Source organism: Camelina sativa, chromosome 9, assembly GCF_030686135.1.
Source record: "Camelina sativa cultivar CO46 ecotype springtype chromosome 9, ASM3068613v1".
NCBI lineage: Eukaryota > Viridiplantae > Streptophyta > Magnoliopsida > Brassicales > Brassicaceae > Camelina > Camelina sativa.
Window position 1 is genome coordinate 11,515,486 of NC_141888.1, and position 19,666 is coordinate 11,535,151.

Genomic DNA, 19,666 nt, shown 5'->3' on the forward strand with positions numbered 1-19,666 from the left:
TTATTAAACTTGCTATACCCGCAATTGTACTAACATTGGCACTTTTCATTATGAGGTTTATGAAATATATTTTATTCTTCAATATTGTGTAGCTGGATCCACTGTCCACCACTAGTTCACTCATATCCTCAGCCATTTGTATATAAAACAACATTTTGTGTTTTGATTTAATAAGGCAATTAATTATAAAATAAAATCTTTGAATTTAAACCAAAATAATTATCCAATACAAAGTAAGAAATTAAAGCATAAAAGCATAGAAATTAAACCAAAATAAAATACGAAATTCAATCATCATTCTTAAGGCAATCGGAAGTCTCATAGGCTACTGAGTCATCATTCTCATAGTTGAAGTCTCCTTCACCATCAAGATGCACATAATTGGCTTCTGGATTCTTCTTGAAGACCTCTTGATATGCATCAATGAGATGTTTGGGTGTTCTGCAGTTCTTGGCCCAGTGGTTAGACATACAACATCGGTGACAAACCGATTTAGCCTTGGTTTGTGGCTTAAAGGACCCACGGCCCCTACTACCACGGCCATGACCTCCACGGCCGTAACCATCAAACTGGCTAGCTTGGCCTCCTCGACCACCACGTCCTCTGCCACCACGGCCACGGCCATAGTGTCTTTCTCTGTGGACAGAGTTGGTCTTCTTAGGCTCCTTAAGCTCTTTAGGCTCTACAGCATTTTTCTTTCCCAAATCAACCTTGTGTGCTTCTGGTAATGGGGCTGTACCAGGAGGTCTCATAGCACTATTCATCATTAACAGCTCATTGTTCTACTCAGCTAGCAGCAAACATTCGTTAAGTTCCCCATAGTCATCAAAACCTTTTTGTCAGTATTGTTGCTGAAGGAGTATGTTATTAGCGCTAAAGGTAGACAATGTCATCTCTATCAGCTCCTTCTCTATTACTTCAGTACCACACAACCTAAGGAGTGAGACAATCCTAAAAAGCTCAGAGTTATACTCATCCACGGATTTGTAGTCCTGGATCCTTAGGTTTTTCCAATTAAACTCGGCCTTTGGTAGGAGCACCGTCTTTTGGTGTCCGTATCTGCGTTTAAGCGCTGTCCAAAGGCCGAGAGGATCCTCTATAGTGAGGTACTGATTCTTGAGACTCTCAGAAAGGTGATGGTGTATGTGTTGAATGGTCTTATACTTTTGTTTGTCAGAACAATTATTATTCTCTTCGAAGCATTTGAACAAGTCCTTTGACTTCAGATGGATCTTAGAGTCCATTGCCCATTGAAAGTAGTTGTCTCCAGAAACATTCAAGATACCATATTCTAGGTTCTTGAGCCTTGCCATCTGCATAAAACAGAAATAGACAACCGATCATTAGCATGCGGTGTTTGAGATCGTACCATGCAATCAATATTAATTCAGGTCGAGACCGAAACATGCCTTAGGCCATGCGGTATTTGAGACCGAAACATGCCTTGCCTCTTACAAATTTTGTGGTTTAAGTTCATGCTTGCAAAGACAACAAAAACAAATATATAATGCATGCAACAATTTCCTTATTTCTAGATAGGATTTCCTTTTCTTAAGTTTTCCTTTTCAATCTAGGATTTTAGTAAATTTTTGTTCTAGGCTTTTAGATAATTACTATAATTAATTAGGAGTTTATCCTAACCAATATTTTAATTTCGATTTCATGTTTTTAATTTCTTAAGATTTTAACAAAAGTTTTTTTAAGTTTAATTGGATTCAATCCCTAGAACAATAATGCTAATAATTTTATTATAATTACTATGATTGGATTTGGAAGTTTTAACATCCTAAGAACAAATCTATCTGTTCGAGTTTTTAGGATTCATGCAGCCGAGTTTTTACAAGAACAAGTTATGCTATAATCAATTTTATAACATCCTATACATGATCTGATTTCCTTATGATGCATGAACAACCAAGTTTTAAAAATCCCAGAACAATTAGATCAATATCTCTCTTATGAATCTCAAATTTAATAGTTTTAGTTCTAGGTTCTTATGCAGCAAACAATCAAGCAACAATAATCAATCAATCCGGTTTTAAGCTTGACAAAGTTTGGTGCAATTTTACAAACAATCTAACAACCCTATACAACCGATTTTTAAAGTTTTATAGGATATAGGGAATTTAATCTTTGTTGATTGTGTACTTGTATGTTTCGGGTTTAATAGTTTTAAGATCAGGTTCGATTATATGGTTCCACAGGGTTTCGATTTTACCTTAACACCAATAGGGGTCTGACCGGCTTTGATCTGGGAGCCAAAGATCTCAGATATCCCTTGATCACGAACCACGAACCTCGATCCACGTACTGCTATCGACCCGATCCTCATACCGCTCTCGAACTGCTCTCGGATTGCTCTCAGACAGATCCTCATATCGCTCTCGTACCGCTCTCAGATACTTCCCGGAACCGTGAACCACGAACCTCGGATAAATCTCGAACAAGACTCACCCAGGACCAAACTCGGACGTTACTTCGAGTAAAGACCGATCGCTGAAGGTAACCACGAACAAAAGAAGGATGCGGCGGTTTTCGGGTTTTAGGGTTTTGTGGAAGAAGAAAGATGATCGGCGGTGGTTAGGGTTTTAGGGTTTTTATTCAGCTGGTCGTTAGAGCAACTTGTACTGATAACGTGTTGTAAACTAGAGAGTTTAGGGAATGAAATCTCTTGTTCTTATTACTCATAAGGTGTCCGAGGTTACATATATATAGTAAACACAAAGACTAAGTTAAACCGACATAAGCTAAAGATATGGCCAATGAGTCTTGGTACAATGGACCGTAAAGTATAGGACTCATAGGAGGCCGGTTATAGAAGTCCATTCCAGTGTTTTACAATACCTATTTTACCTTACACACAAACCCTCACAAACAGTTTCAATCAACAAACAATTCTTAAGTCTATACTTAGCAACTATCGAAGAGTACATAAGGAAGGAGGTTACTGTTATCCGCAAATACCACCCTCACCTTAGCCATTAGATTTACTCCTTGGTTTAGCACTTGCAACAATAAATTCTGTTGTAATAACAACCTCAGTCTGCAATGGTTTAGATCGGTCAAATATTATTATCCAATAATAGACAAAATCAATATCCATGATTTAATTCATCGAACCAACCCAACCCAATGTCTCCAAATAAATTAACAAGATCTAGCTTAATAATTAATCAAACTAAATCTAATAATTCATAACACCACAAGTCAGCCCACAATCACATGCTCCCGGTTTAATATCAATTCCTAAACCAGCCACATTAATCAACTCACAAACCAATTCACGTGACCACGTATTACTTTCCGGTCCGATAATCCCAAATCGCACAACACCATAATCCCAATTCTTCTTCACGATAACCACTAAGCACCACAATCCATTTTATAATTCAGTTTAATAAACAACTCCAATAAACCTCACGGTCCCACTTCCCACAAAGACAAGCTTGGTTTAATCAATCGCCTTAATAGCTAAGCAACACATCGACAATAGTGAACTTCACCGTTTACCTTTCTTAGCGTTTACACTCGGACGGATCTGCTCCACTATTCAAGTAACATACAAGGCTCGGTAACATAAGATGTGAAGTGGCTCAAGTTCACGGTGGCTTTCAGTCCTCATGGATCAACAATGAAACAACAACAACAACCAATAATAAGATAAAGCTAGAAACTTTACGCGCAAGTTACAAAGCAATCTAGGGTTTCCTTACCCATAACGGCCTCGACGATGACTACAGCTGCTCCGATGACAGCGGCTGACATCCCCGATGAAACATGGTGCTTGAATGACCAATGGTGATGATTGACGGTGACAAGCGAGAACGACGAGTCCGCACGCTTCTCCTCCACGAGGCTCATTACAACAACAGCGAGGACCACGGTTTGATACCTTAGCAACGGCGACTGCAACACAATCTTATCATCTTATCAACTTAGGATTTTGGTTTGCGTTTCTACTTTACGGCTGAAGAAGTGAATACATCCACGATTACACAAACGACATGCCCTTTGTCGTTTAACAACATGGACACTTTTTAATGGGCTTGAAAAGAAACAAATTGGCCCAATTCCCAAAGATAAAACCGGGATGTTACAAAAATAGTGTTATCACTAGGCTTTGGCACCCTTTATTCCTGAAGTATTCTTGAGGGCACTCTTAATCGTGTCATCTTTTTGAGAGATCCTCCTATATCGAACACAGAGCCCGCACCCACTTTCCTAGGTCCAATTTCTGACTAAGCTCTTATACTAATTTTTAGGATTTCCAAATCCAAACCAACTCTCTTATTAATATGATATTATCTGTTTTGGACATAAGTGATCTAGCCCTCACAAATTTCTTATTAGGATCTTTCCCCTATTAATATGATATATCTTCCAATGTAGGAAGTTGGTTGGTATCCCAACAGTTTCTTTGCTTAGTCTCAAGATAATCGATCTACAGCAAATGTGTATTTCTTTGTAAACCGCCCAAATTTATTTATTTATTTACCTTGTCTTATCTAATTTTCTATATTTTTTTCGTAGCTCTATTTTCAAAGCTAAAATAGGTAGATTAAAAGTGTAATCAGATTACTTTATTTTTTCTTTAAAGCTTAACAAATAATAAGGTTTACAAAAGATAGTAAGTACTACTGATTAAACAAAAAAAGGTAATATTGTGTAATTTTTCCTATAATTGTATCCAGTTATTGTCAAGTTAATGAAAATATTTTATAAGCTAAACATACAATTAACCAAAAAAAAAAGATAAAGAAATTATACAAATGGATTTATAGATAGCATGAATCATATATAAAAAAAGAATGTCTTCCAAATTTCTGTTCGCGCGAGTAAACAAGTTATTTTCAGACATTTACAAAAGCAATAATGATGAAATATTGTTAGTAATTCGGAATACATATGACCGTCATTTTCATGAGACAAAGGTAAAAAAACTACTAAAAATTCTTGAGAAGTCCTATGTCAATAGAACCGTTGAGGTTGAGGCTTATCATCATAGGCTATGATTCATAGCCGTTACAACTTCTCCCCAACGGGCGCTTAGTTATTACTTTCTCAGTATAAAACTTGAAAATAAACTTTAATTTCACACTCCACAAATACAAAATCAATGGCTTCTTCTTTTCAGAGAAAGTTATGTTTGTTCCAAAACATTCTCGTATCGTGTCTGAATCTCACACTCCTCATCCTCTCCCTCTGTTCTTTCGTACCGATCATTATTCTTAGAAACCCTCCAACTTAACTCAGTTTAGCCCTCCTCGCTGTCTCTCTCGTCTCTCTTATATCTTCCTTTGCGGGTGCCTCTTCGCACCAATCTAGATCATGTTTCATCGGGCGAGTCACACTTCATGTTTCTTCTTTGACGGGTCAGTTGATGGCAGTTTTTATGATGTTTAGCAGAGAGAAACAGAGTCTTTCCTTTCTGATATCGCCACGGGACCCTAGAGAGGCTAAAGCTTTGGTTAGGATAGAATGTGGGGTTTTCATGGTGATGATTCCGTTGCAGATGATGGTTCTGGTTTTGGCTTGTGTGGTGCATTGTTACTGGGTTAGAGAGTTGGAAGGGTTAGATACGGAGAGTCAAAATGAAGGTTCTTTAACAAGAAACTGTAACACAACCGTTGAAGAAGCGAATGTTAAAACAATGGAATTGGAAGAGAAGACTCATGTATGAGTCCACTTTTTGTGTTAATTGTTTCCGGGGTATTCAAAGTTATATTTTATGTCTTGGTTAAATAGAAAATATTATTTGCTGTACAAAGATGCATGTATTTTATCTATGAGTATGTATGTATCAAGCAATCTTTAAAATGAAAAATATGGCAAGCTAAGTGTGAAGAGTTGCAAAAAGCTGCACCCTTTTAAGGTCTTTGAGACTTTGACAATTGAAAGAATTTTGGGCTTGCTATTTCGCTTTCATTTGCTATTGGGTAAAGCTAGATATATATATATATATATATATATATTAGAAGTCATCCCGTGCACGGGTTTAGCTTACATTGTTGTTCAATTTTAGTAATTTGGAGATTATTAGTTTTTATTTGTTTACCTACCAATGGTTATTTTTGTGATTTTAAAAATATACTGATCATATTTTTTTTTTCTGTTCATTTGTTTAATGTTACTTGAGTTATCTTTTTATATATAGTATTAGAGTATTTTAACTGATGTAAAAAATTTTGATTGCATAGTAGAGTGTTTATGGTTTTTCTCCCTTTAGATTTTCAATACATATTAGAGCATGTGCATTGGTGAGAGACCCATTGAATTTCTCATAATATAATATTATTTTTAATGTAGAAAAATTTAGGGACCTCTTTCTAAAATGAGAATTTGTTAGAAATATTTTTCTTGAAATACTCCTTTTCGAACATTTTCATTTTTGTCCTCTTTTACACAAATTACAACATGTTAAATTAATTTTAAGAATTTTTTTTGGTATGGGTTCTCAATTTTACATTTAGGATATAGTTTTGATGGGGTAGGGTTTAGTATTTGGAGTTTTAAATTTAGAATTTAGTCATTTTATTCATAGAAAATGAGTATTTTTGAAAATGAACAACATGAAAGAGTATTATTAAAAAGTGACATAGGAAAAGGGGTATTTTTGAAAATGCGTAATTTGATACTAAGATTCCTAAAAATATATGATACCAATATACAATTAGCATATACTACTCATATCGTATCATGAGATAAAAAGACATCACAAGCTTAACAACATGGTTTTTCATCATATGATAGTAACATACAATTTTCGTTTTCTTATAATAGTTTAAAATACGTTTTTTTTCTTAAAGATGAAGACTAATAAGAAACTAAATTTATAATGGAGAGACTCATATGCATTGTCCAATAAGAAGAAGTTTTAGTCTGCTTTACCACATGAATGCCCAAAAGAAAAAAGAGAAAATAGAGATTCTAAAATATAAGAAAGGAACAAAACCTAACATGTTCAACATATTAAATTATGATAGTTCATTTTTTTCATATGTTGTAATATCAACACAACCAACAAACACAACAACCTGAGTAAAAATAAAACATGGTTCAACGCTTGACCCGTAGGCCAAGGAAGTGAAGCCAAGGATTATGGCATCAATTTTTCTTGGGCATACTTTAGGCCAAAAGTTTAGGTCTTTTATGTAGGAAAAAATATGATACCAATATACAATTAACATATGCTACTCAAAAATATAGAAGTCAAATTAACCATATATAATATAGAAAAATGCAACTCATATCGTATCATGAGATAAAAAGACATCACAAGCTTAACAACATGGTTTTTAAGCATATCATAGTAACATACAATTTTCGTTTCTTATAATAATTTAAAATACGTTTTTTTCTTAAAGATGAAGACTAATAAGAAACTATATTTACAATGGAGAGACTCATATACATCATCCAATAAGAAGAAGTTTTAGCCTACTTTACCACATGAATGCCCAAAAGAAAAAAAGAAAAAATAGAGATTCTAAAATATAAGAAAGGAACAAAACCTAACATGTTCAACATATTAAATTATGATAGTTCTTTTTTTCATTTTTTTTTTTTGTCAAACACTTGTATTCATTCATTAATCAGAAGATAAACGGTTCATACAAGCATAGTGTAGAATACATAAAGATAGAGCATTCCCCAATGCCAAAACAATATAGAAACATAAGTAGATAAAGTTGATCAGCAATAACTTCTTCAGAGCTTTGAACCAAAATATTGGGAGAGTTTCGGTACATGAGAGATCAAGAATTGTCGATCCTTCTTCCATGAACAAGTCAATGGATGATGGGATAACCATTTTCATGAGACGATTTGGCTTTAACAAAAAGGTCAAATATGTGCTTCTCGCCGGCTTGAGAAGATCTACACGAAGTAGTAGATTGACAAGGTTTGGAGCGAGGCTGAATATGGCTTGATGCTTGAAGATTGAGCAGGAGTGTTCATAAATCGAAGCCAACATGGATACTAATTCCAGGGTTCTCAGGGAGTTAAAGCAAAGCCAAAGCAACAATGGTGAATTACTTCTCAGATGGAATCCATAGAGTTTGTAATCTTGATCACACCATTGGCTAAAATTTGGCGTCAATAACTGGAAAAATGTAGCGTACATGGTTTTACATGGGTTTAGAGATGGAGCAACAACTAATTTGTCCCTGAAATTGATAGATTGAACATGATATGGTTCGTTGATCATGGGGTATGGGGATAGGAGATTGAAGAAGTGTCGGTAACCACCGTTCCTTGGAACCGGAGTCATAATGCCGTTCTTCCTCAACCCCTTGGTGAGGCTAGAAGCTAGTAACAAGATTCCCAAAAGCCTTGAGCTGAGATGAGAAGAATTCGTCGAGGAATTGCTTTTACCCAGGTTTTGACACGGATAAACCAAGACCCAATCATGGATGTCGATAACAGTTGAGAAAGGTATCTCACAGCCCTTACAAACATAATACCGAAACATCTTTGATATTTGGTTTAGTAAGAGTTCAGAAATTTTGGACCTGGGTTTAATGGGCTTGGACATTGTTAATGGGCCGATGACAATTTTTGGGTCCATCAAGAGAAAACCTAGGGTTTCTGTCGTTGGCCAAAACCTGGTTAGAGCGCTGCGGCGGCTGGTCGGAGAGATCGATAGGATTTGCGATGAGTGGTGAGTCTCCGGATGCAGCGGGTTTGTTGACAAGCTCCGATGGTGGTGTTTGGTTAGAGCAGATATCCAGCTTGAACGGAAAATCTTGACCCTGGAGTTGCCGTGTGCCATCGGCGTCTCTTCTCGGCAAGGCGCATCTGAAGGTCCAGGAATGATCTCTTCTGCCTTCAACGAAACCGGGAAAGAGTTCTCAAGGGAGCATGGAGATCCGCATCGAGATTTGTATGCAACCGTGGATTTTCAATCTTGATGCCATGGAATCTGGACACATATGAAAGATGATGAGGCTTGCCGGAAACCATCTCCATGTAGTGAGTGCTGAGCGATCCAGTTGTTGGGTTTTCAAGAGGGTTATATAGACTTGATAAAAGCTTAAAAAAAGTGGGGGAAAAAGACATGCAAAGAAAATTATACAAGAAAAAACAGAATCGGGAGTGGTAGAGTTGAAGGATCTCCCGACGCCGGCGAGCTAAAGCACCGCTGGCGCCGGAAAAGGAAGGTGGTGGGAGTGCCTCGATATTCGGGTCTGAGAGAGTTTTCTTTTGTTTGTACTTTTCCACTAGTTCCGCATGTAATCTCTATAAAAAGAAATAATCTCTATAAAAATAAATGTTCTTTTTTTTCATATGTTGTAATATTAACACAACCAACAAACACAACAACCTGAAGTAAAAATAAAACATGGTTCAAGGCCCGACCCATAGGCCAAGCAAGTGAAACCAAGGATAATGACATCAATTTTTCTTGGGTATATTTTAGGCCAAAAGTTTAGGTCTTTTATGTAAGAAAAAAAAATTATAAGTTCAGTTATTATTAGATTATTTTTATAAGTTCAAAAAAAATTAGAAGTTCAAGTTTTATACAAGAAAACAATATATTATTCATGTAGATATCCAATTTACGGATGAAATTTTATTAGGTTTATGTAAAAACATATTTCATCTTTTGAATTGTTGGTGAATGAGCATTGGATTAATGTTAATTAAACTTGTTGTTACTGAGATGTATTGTAAATGTTAATTTAGGAAAACAAATTGGAAACTCTTATAAAAAAGTTTACATATTCGAAAAGTTTTAAAACAATAATGAGTTATTAGGAAATATAATATTTATTTTCGTATAAATGTTTAAATGAACCTGAAAACATTAAAAAGACAAAGAAAAATGCCAGCAACCAAAACGAACTACAATATGGAAAGAATGAAAATACTTTTTTATATTACTATTTTAATAATTTTACTTACAATAATGAAAAGGGTTTTAAAAAAAAACATTGGCGTATGGCATTGAAAATTGTCAGACCGGCCCATAGAGAGTAGAAAAGTCATACATAAACACTCTAATGAATAAATAAATTTGTCAAACATTTTCACATAATTTTTTTCTTTGTAGTATTAATGCGAACAATAAACATGATAATCTGAATAAAAATCTAAAAGTTATTCAAGAATACCTATTTAAATTTGGAAAGATATATAAAAATAATATAATTTTTCATAGGAACCTAATGACTTAAATTAAATAATAATGACTGAAAATTTGTGAAAGTAATTAGGGATTGAATTCTAATTTTACGGAAAACGGAATGAATTCTACTTTGAAGGAAAAAGAATTGGTAAGATCTAATGAGGAATAAATGAAGAAGTAATTATCAAATTACTTACGGAAAACATCCTACCATTAGATTATATAAGATTAAAGGTCAGAAACTAAGTAGAAATGGAAACCCAAAATTGAAACTTTGAGCCAAAAATTTATGAACTGATAAGAGAATTTTGAGAACACATAAAAATCCCACAATCTAACATAACCTAGAATCGTTTCTTACCCATGAATCATTTATAAGATTGAAACCCAAAAATAAATTTTATACATAATTTAGAATTTGTTTGGTGTCTCTTGGTCGTCTTGGCCGTCTTGGTCGGGGCTCCTTGAGCTCGCTATGACTCCGGGGAAAGCTATCGATGCCTTGGCCGCGTTCGAAGTAGGCGATTTGTCCGTGTCTGGTGCTTCTTGGTCCGGCGTCTCGGGGCTGCCTCTTGCGTCTCGGTTGTCTTAGCCAGGCTCCGTTCCCACGATCACATCACAAGGGATCAGTAGGGTTCAGTAGTAGTACTTAAATGGCAAGTTGGGCAAGAGGGATGTTATCCAATATCATATCACTTTTGTAAGGGGAGGGGATAGACTCCAAACATTTCTCTCAACTTGTTACACTTTTGTCTTATAATAAAAGAGTATTTGTCTTTGTCCTTGGCTTTACTCTAAGTTCTTCATCCTAAACGTATCAATATATTTGGTAAAGCGTACTATTAAACCGTTATATAGGCCACGATACATCCGAATGTAAAAAGGAAAAGCACCAAAAACCTAATTAGAAACTCTTTAAGACTAGGATTGGATTTGGGCACCTCGACGGTGGTATGTGATACGGTATCTTGAGCGTGGATGAAGCAATGGGAAGTTTCCACAGATCCTTTGTGAGTGGTGTACGTTAAGCAGCTCTTGTCCAAAGGAACACTTAGGAAGACAAATACAGGAAGACGACATGGAAAGAATGTGTGGAGGAAGCTGAGAAGATTGAGGACAATGTTCATAGAGAAATCGTGGAGGAAGACAAAGCCAAATCCTTCCATATGATCATGAAGAATAAGAAAGCTTCAACAGGTGGCTGATTGCAGAATTTCTACAGTTCAAGTCTGTTTCACCATACCTTTGATAATGATTCTTTAACTAATCCTGTATCATAAGTTTTTGTAATTATTCAGTTGTAGGATCATAATAAAAAAAAAAGTGAAACAGATGTATTCATCATACTCTTTTTAATCAAAACAACCTCCAAATAAGATCATCAAACAGTTGATTTCAGGAACGGGTTTGAAGAACGTCGAGCTTCTTCTTGATTCACTTCCTTTCTCAGTCCCTTGTCTTCTTTGTTAACATTGTTCACCGGAATCTTTATTAAATTCAATTTCTTGATCTCTTTTATCTTCGCATCTTCAGTTTCGTCTTTCTTCGTTTGTTCTTTCCCTAGCTTAAGACCTTCTGAAACTTTTGCTTTCCTTACAAGTGTAGTAGCAGACAGCTTAGTTGCAGAAGATTTCATAACTGCCTCTGTGTTTTCACTAGTCTGGACCGAAGCTGGAGGATTCTGAACCTTGGATTCAACTCTTGTAACTACTTCTTTGTTTGGATTCTGCGAAGGATTTGTTATCGCCTCGTTAGCTTCTTCAAGCAACCTTTCCTGTTAGTTAAGAACCAGAAGTTAGCACTACATAAGAAAAGAAATGGTGGTCTGTATATGTATCTGATCTTCTTCTACTTTGTGCAATATACAGGAAATGAAAGTTCTTCTAGAGTACCTCAAGTATGCTGCAAAACTTTTCTGCCAAAAAAGGAAGCTTGAGTTTTGTAACCAGTGTAATTGCTGCTCTCATTGATTTTTCTAGAGTTAAAAGCCTCATAAGTTCACTGGCCCTTACAAAACTATCACCTGAAAGAATGTAAAGAATCTTGTTGTTAAAAACTGGATAATAATGGTCTTAGAATCTGAGTTCACACGCATGTGTGACACATAAATAGTTAACTTACTACTACAGCACGAGCTGATGAGCCTTAGTATGCATTTATCTTGAGAAACTTCCATGTCGAAAGCTTCATCTTCAAGTGCTGTGGTATCCACCCCGGTCGAAGCCATATCGTCCACTCTTTGTTGAGTCTGAGATTAGGAAGGTATTGGTATTGGTCAAATACATCGATATTGATACTAGTTTCAGTAGATTTTGTGATGTTCTGTCTCTAGTTTGGCCACACATTAACGTATGGAAACAAAGGTTGCACAACAACAGAGATTCTCCTGATATACATATCCATGTTGCTTACCCAAAACAACTAACTAATTCCCACACATTTCGGTAGCTAAAACTTCGGGGACACAGATCATACTGCTTAACAAAACTTGACCAGAAAAAGGAGAAATAACAGCAGATAAAAATGGTGTAACACGTAGAGAGGAAAACCTCGTATAAACGCAGCTGCTTTAGCATTAACTCATTTTCTAGAGATGCTGCTCCTAAATCTGAGGATGCAAGCGGGAGAGAAAGGTCTAGTATGGTCAAGATTGGTTTTGGTGTCACCTGAAAATGAAACAGCAGGAAGAATAGTAGTGAGGCAGCCTATTTTTTCTGAAAATATTAAACACCTTAGCATCGAGAACAATAATATACTACCTGTGGGAAAATCTCAGGGTGTTTACAAGCTATACAGTACACACTGGTTGTATTCAAGCCAACGACCCAATAGTTTTCTTCTTGTTTCTTCTCTTTACTGGTAGTGCAATTACAATGAGTTCAGTAAGAACAAACATCTTGAATAAACATAAGGAACCTTCTTGGAAATTGTAGATAGCTAAGGCAAGAAACCTGAAGACTGGGATCCATGAGCCACCATATTGACTTGTAAAAACTCTCAACACGCCCTGTATGAAACATTTTTTTTGTTGTAGTGCGTGTTGTATGCAATGAGCCCCAAAGCAATAGCACATGAGTGAGCAGAGATGCAAGAAAGCGCACCTTGGAATCATATGAGCTCAAAGAACCTTCGTCACTGAATCCTATCCATGTTAAACGTGAGCCAGGGGTTAACGCAACACGGCCTTTCAACTCCTCAGTCATTTTTGATATGTTTAAGACTCTAAATTCCATCACCTGGAAATTGTTGAAACAAGGATGAGGCGAGAATGTATGGTAGATAATAACCTGACTGAATATTTGTTGCCGTTTGGATCTAGTGCGATCATCTTGAAATATGTTATATGACAGGATGATACTAACATGTGCTTGTATGAAACTTTCCTCAAGTATTTTATACATATAGTATTAACTGAATTTTTGTAGAGTGAAACCACAGCAAAAACCAAAAAAGCCTATCCCAATGATAAACCTATATTAGATTATTACTTGGTTTAAGATAAAGATCACTGTTCACTGTTAGTCCATGAGGATTCAATGCCTCTTTCTCTCAATGTCATGAATCATTTTTCCTTGTTGGAGCCATGTGATGGAGTTTAAGAAGCTTTGTATCGGTATCAACACGTCTAGATGATGTCCCCTTTTCCACTATTTACTATCTAGGAAAGGCCAAGTGACTCCAAGTTTAATCTAAGCGACGAACCAGTGAGAAATGGTACCTACCTGTTCATTGGAAGGAAGACAATCTGAAACATGAGTTATCACAGCAAGATGATCCTTGCGTCCTACAGCAGTGACTACAGGCCCATCAAGGGAAAGAATGTGTTTCTGCAAGAAATGACCATAAATTATCAGATCAAATAAACAAAGTATTTCAATACTACAGAACATATTACACACTAGCGTTCTGTTTAAAATTGAAATCTGTTCATGTCAAAATACACCGATTATATCCGATATTCCCGTTTGCTGTTAAATTCTGTTTTTTACAAGCGTTTTGTTTCAATTAGTTCAGTGTTTTACAAGAGCTGTAGATTCTCATGCTAACTACATAGTTGCGCCAATAGAAACTTTTCATCTGTGGATACTCCAAGGAGAGCAAAACAGAGGCAAACCTCACAAGAGCAAGTTAAACAAAAAACCATTACAACACTTAATGGCAAACTATGAGCAGTCGGCTGTTTAGCCTATCTTGCATGAACTATAACACAAGATAAAGAAGTGCAAAAGAAGAAACCTGTAAACCACCCTCGCTAAATATGCGAAGCAAATTGAGGCTTGTAACTGCAGCAACCCAACCAGCACCATTAGCAACAACCTTCACCTCTTCACCTTCAAACCTCATCGTCCACTGGATGAAACAATCAACAAGTAACCAGGTCATATATTTTCCTATCCTGGTCCGTTATTTTTGCTCAATACTGTGTACGTAATGATCGTCTAACCTCACTATTACTGGCCCAGCTTCTAAATGGTCGATACATCAGAACACTCATGTTCTTTTCTCCCTTGCAGGGATTTGCAAAGACGCATCCACTTTCATTTATTGATGCCATGGTGAAGCCGTAAATGTCAATCATTGATGAAACTCGTGGACCTCTTCCAGTATCATGAAAATCTGTCTGCATTTCAAGTGCAAGCAAAAGAAAAACTAAAAATTACACAAAAGATACAAGTGTATGACTCTATCTTTTTGAAAAACTTTTAAAAGGAAAATATCAAGTTAGAAACGTAAGAAATGTACGCCTCAAGTACCTCAATACGGGAGTTCCCCTCATGTTCAATTGTAGTTATGCATCCCAACATATTGTAACACAAGAATGTCCGTTTTCCTGGTTCCAGTGGTGTAGTACCAGGTTGAAAGGAACTTTGCATTTTGTACTTGGTTGATGCTGCAGTGCTTTTAAAAGCCCCACTTCCTGCATACTGCTTTTCTCTATGTACTCGATGTGACTTTTTCCTGAATTCAGATGCCGAAGGTAAGCTACTCCCATCATTAAGTTCCTCATATGCATCACCATCATCGTCAATACAAGTTTTCTTCCTCAGTCTTTTCCTGCTAGTATGATGAGATTCTCCATCATCACTATCTACCAAAGAATCATTTAAACTTTCAGATGCACCATGAAGTTCTTCCTCAATTTCGTCATCAAAATTATGAATTTCATTCCTCTTCTTTGGTAGTATGTCTGGAATACCCACAGTAGGAGATATCATGGATGATGGAACTAAAGATTCCCAAATTCCATATTTTCCCCTGGCATCAATGACAGACAAAGCATTACAGTTGGGTTTCCATGCCATACAAGATATTCTCTCCTCGAATTTGTGTCTGTCTATGTCTTGCTTCTTATCAACATCCCAGAGAAGCACTTGCTTATCAAGACCAGATGTAGCTATATACTTGCCATTAGGAGCCCAGGTTAGATAGCAGATAGCCTCGAGATGATCACCTCTTAAGGCAAATAGCTTCTCCCCAGTGAATCTATCATACATAACCACATCGTTTCTCAAACCAGGAACGGCAAGGGTTCTTCCATCGGGGCTCCATCTAAGAATATTCACAATGGAAGTGCTGAAACCTGTGTCGGGCGCAACACCCTTAAGGGTAAACGAAACGATTCCGTTTTGGAGTTCCCAGCATAACACAGTACCAGTTGAGTCAATCGAAGCCAAGAGCTCACCATTAAGGTGGAAATCTAAGCCAGTCACAGGTCCTTTATGCCCTTTTAAAACTCTAACAATAGAACCATCAAATGTGTTGATAAGTTTGATGCCTTCATCATCTCCAGCAGCTGCCAATAGACTCCCTGAGCCATTAAATGCAAGCACGCGAATCGGAAGCGTAAACCTGGTTATGTTCGTCTGAAATTCCCCACCTAAAGGCGGCAAAAAAAAAAACAAAGGAACTAATAAAATTAAAGCAACAAAACGTCACTAAGAAGATTTTACACAGAAAAACTTATCAACACAAACTGAAATGTAACTGATGAGAAAGAGAAGAAAATGATCTGAATAATACTTGGGAACTTGTAGAGCTTCACACAATGATCGATAGATCCAGAGGCGAGGAAAGTAGAGTCGTGGCTCAGAGCCAATGCGGTGACGCCGTCTTGGTGATGTCGGAGAATCGTCGGAGGTAAAGTTGAGGGCGAGAGTCCGTCGTGGACGGAAATTGAGGGATCCGAAGAAGATGAGGTCACGAAATGTTCCGCTTTGTGGTCCCACAGGATAGAGCAGAAGGCGGCGCTTCCGCCGACTTTATGAGCTTCCCGGAACTTTAAGGATCGTGATTTCATCGGAGATGTCGATTCTTGGTTGGTTCTAGGGTTTTTTTTTTTTTTTCAATTTCTATCTGATTGCGATTTCGGCAATTTTCTCTCTTAACCTCGATTTTGGCGCCAGTCTCACCATGGGAGGCGCGGGGTTTTTTTTTTTTTTTCTTTTTTTTTTTCACTTTCTTTTGTCTTCGAAAAACGTAGTTCGAACTTGGAAATGTAAATATACTAAATATTAATACAATAACTTACAAAAATGCAGAAATTACAAAAAAAAAAAAAAAAATCATAACAATCATATGTAAAGAATAAATCAACGGTTGTGTTGTGACATATATTGATTTAGAAAATGTCATTACAAAGGGCAGTATATAGCCATTCATATACTATTTTAGATTCAATATAGAACTTTTGATCTTTATATCCAAACTTTGCTTAAGTGTGACTTAAATGATTATATTTTCGTTTTATGAATTTGAAATAAATCAAACTGAACTTTAAAGTCCAAAACTTGATATCCTGCACTAGGTTGGACAGAGATGCATTTCTTAAAGTACCATTGACTAGTTTGCAAAATAATTCACTATCTCCCCCAAAGATGACTGAATCATATCCTTGTATCCATGTTTGTTCAAGCACCAATAATAATGCTTTTGACTCAGCTTTCAATGGATTTTCTGCATCGGTTAATATCTTTGCACCGCATACTAGTTCTTGACCTTGATGATCTCTTATGATCCATCCTCCCGTAACTTTATGGTTGACAAATTCAAAATCTGTATCAAAATTGCATTTATTCATAGGAAAAGGGGGTGGGATCTAAGTAAACGGTGTTGTTGGTGGCTGTCTGCTTTCATGAGATTCTTGATTTAGTGAAATATTTATTCACTCCTTTGTTTATGTGCTTGGAAGTAATACCATTTTTGAAGCACTCTCTCGATAAGCATTAAAAACAGAGTTATTTCTAGCCTTCCAAATATGACATAGTTTTCAAAAGGGAAGTAGGGAATCAAATGTAGTGCCTACTTGTTGAATTGTTTGGTTGATTATGTTTGATAGATTGCTTTCAGCATCTTGTTCTAGTTGGTTGACATTTAATAGAGGGTATTTGAGAGACGCCATACCATTTTTGCGAAAGGACATGTGAAAAGTGCATGAAGAATATTTTCATCTTCTTGTCTACATCGGGGATACAAAGCCTCAATGCTCATACCTCTTGTTCTCAGACGAGTAATAGTTGGAAGTGCATGAGAGAGTATGGACAAAAAAAAATGTTTTATTTTTGGCATCAACTGAAGTCGCCATATCTTTTATTTGAGATCTATCGAACAATGGAGAGTTATAGAATTCAGAATGATAACATGGGGATCATGTGTTAAGAACCAATAACCAGACTTTACGGTGTAGTCCACCGGAAAAAAGTATAGTTCCAAATAAGTTTATCCTATTGTTCCGTCATGGGAGAGATGGATCTTTTTTAATAGTTCACCATCATCGTGGGTAATTGTTGATGAATTTTTTGATGTATCGCATACCCAACATTGCCTTATTCTTTAATCAAGTTGTCCAGTGAGAATTCTTGATCAGGAGACAGAAGTGTAATAGGACAAGGAGGGTGAGAAAAAAGAACGGTCTTGTTTTTTTTTTTCAACCAAACATTAATAAATTAAAAGAGAACTCCAAGATTGGTTGCCCAAACAGGAGGATAAGAGTTTATAAAAGTAGATTCAGAAGTTAAACATCTTGAAGACCGAGCCAGACAATCCGCCCTAACGTTGACGTCTCGTGGGATCCTGAAACAACCCTTCCCGTTTTTTTTTTTTTTAATACCTTAATTTACTAGTGGTCCCATACCCACTAACATCCTAACATCAATCAATAACCGCAGATAATCAAATAAAACAAATTCCATTAAACCAAAAGAATTCCAACATTCAAATCCAATAACCAATAACATCAATCAAATAAAGAGATAACCAACAACTAACATCCTACAATGTTCTTTTGACTTAATCTAGCAACCTAACAACAGCTAGACCACAATCAATCAAGTCTCTAGAACATCCTCCTCCTCATAGCCCTTGATTCCACGATCACACTTTTCCTTTACCTGCACACCACAAACAACAATTGAGATGCGTAAGTATTATCATAAATACTTAGTGAGGCCATCCTCCCATCTACTGGGTTATACACACAAGCAGATGAGACCCTCAAGTTCAAGCAAAACAAACAACACACAACAATACATCAAACCAGAAAAACAAGTCTCGGATAAGACTAGTGTCGACCGATGCCAAACGGTGTCGATCGATGCTACAACAAGGTGTCGACCGATGCCAAACAGTGTCGACCGATGCCCATCAAATTGGTGTCGACCGATGCTCCTGAGTGTCGATCGATGCCTCCTCTGCAGACACGATCTGCGCGAAACCCAGCGACGAACTCCGACTCCAATCAACCCAAAATCGACTCCAATCAAGTCTAACCATCTCGGAATTCACTAGAAATCACACAAACAACGATCCCAAGCAACAAAACAACACAAACCACAAAGAAAACACACAAACAAGAGAGATCTCATGCTTAGATCAACCATGGTCAAGCACTCACCTCAAGAACAAGAAGCTTGGATTGAGAAACGTGGAAAACAACACCTCCAGAAGCTTCCCCTTCGATTCCAGCAACAGCTAACCCTCCTACAGCCTCAGATCTCTCCAAAATCACCAAGAACAAGCCCAGAAATCTCAGAAAACGTTTTTCTCTCTTTTCTCTCTTTCTTTTCACTCAACGGCGACAAAATGAGACTCTGAAACCCTAAAATTCGTCCTAAGACACTTATAACTCGACTTAGGGATTTAAATTGAACCAAACCGAACCAATTCGGCAATTAAATCAAACCGGTCGAACCCAGAAATTAGTGGTGTCGATCGATGCCACTAGGGTGTCGATCGACACTCCTTCCAAAATCCCAAATTCTGGTTCGCGGATGTTACAATTCTCCCCCACCAATACGGATTCGTCCCCGAATCCCGCAATACCGTCCATCAGCCAAGGACCTCCGTGCCACCATCATCACGGCCCGCACGTCCCCAGACCGGACTAAACACCATCAGTCAAGGTTTCCCGTGCCACTGTCGCAACAGCCCGCACACCTCCGACTGACCCTCGAGGTCTCCCTCTAGCCAATATACTCGCATCATAACACTATCTGCTCACAACTCAGTGCTTCCCCCGTCCGTGGTCGCAACCAACGAATCATG

General features: G+C 37.0%; 2 protein-coding genes and 1 pseudogene across 3 annotated transcripts; 1 reads left to right on the forward strand and 2 right to left on the reverse strand.

The window, feature by feature from the left end:
• Positions 1–183: 183 nt before the first annotated feature.
• LOC109126653 (uncharacterized) lies at positions 184–3,989 on the reverse strand. Of its 2 annotated transcripts, none has more exons than XM_087464316.1 (3): positions 3,511–3,989; positions 2,219–3,043; positions 184–1,313 (listed from the first exon to the last, which is right to left on the reverse strand). In XM_087464316.1, exons 2-3 carry the CDS (start codon positions 2,375–2,377, stop codon positions 840–842), a joined length of 633 nt encoding a protein of 210 aa, XP_087320442.1. In that variant the 5' UTR covers positions 2,378–3,043; positions 3,511–3,989; the 3' UTR covers positions 184–839. The 2 variants fall into 2 exon arrangements, 1 of the variants encoding a protein (XP_087320442.1); XR_015565754.1 differs by lacking the exon at positions 184–1,313 and having other exon boundaries at positions 2,654–3,043; positions 3,511–3,617; positions 3,714–3,989.
• Positions 3,990–5,114: 1,125 nt separating this feature from the next.
• LOC104714845 (uncharacterized) lies at positions 5,115–5,809 on the forward strand (annotated as a pseudogene).
• A 5,522-nt stretch (positions 5,810–11,331) lies between these two features.
• Positions 11,332–16,610, reverse strand: LOC104710833 (protein ENHANCER OF LHP1 1). The gene is made up of 13 exons (XM_087466381.1): positions 16,148–16,610; positions 14,881–16,004; positions 14,571–14,747; positions 14,363–14,476; positions 13,849–13,953; positions 13,228–13,362; positions 13,078–13,133; positions 12,886–12,982; positions 12,676–12,792; positions 12,248–12,374; positions 12,019–12,149; positions 11,493–11,900; positions 11,332–11,395 (listed from the first exon to the last, which is right to left on the reverse strand). Exons 1-12 carry the CDS (start codon positions 16,422–16,424, stop codon positions 11,508–11,510), a joined length of 2,853 nt encoding a protein of 950 aa, XP_087322507.1. The 5' UTR covers positions 16,425–16,610; the 3' UTR covers positions 11,332–11,395; positions 11,493–11,507.
• Between the last annotated feature and the right edge of the window lie 3,056 nt (positions 16,611–19,666).

Coding starts and splice junctions, on each gene's coding strand:
- LOC109126653 (XM_087464316.1), bottom strand. CDS start 2,377: ATGAGGATCTGTCTGAGAGCAATCCGAGAGCAGTTCGAGAGCGGTATG. Junction 1,314..2,218: donor AGACCCCTATTGGTGTTAAG/GTAAAATCGAAA, acceptor TGTTTTATGCAG/ATGGCAAGGCTCAAGAACCT.
- LOC104710833 (XM_087466381.1), bottom strand. CDS start 16,424: ATGAAATCACGATCCTTAAAGTTCCGGGAAGCTCATAAAGTCGGCGGA. Junction 12,793..12,885: donor ACCCTGAGATTTTCCCACAG/GTAGTATATTAT, acceptor TTTCATTTTCAG/GTGACACCAAAACCAATCTT. Junction 12,150..12,247: donor CATCAGCTCGTGCTGTAGTA/GTAAGTTAACTA, acceptor ACATTCTTTCAG/GTGATAGTTTTGTAAGGGCC.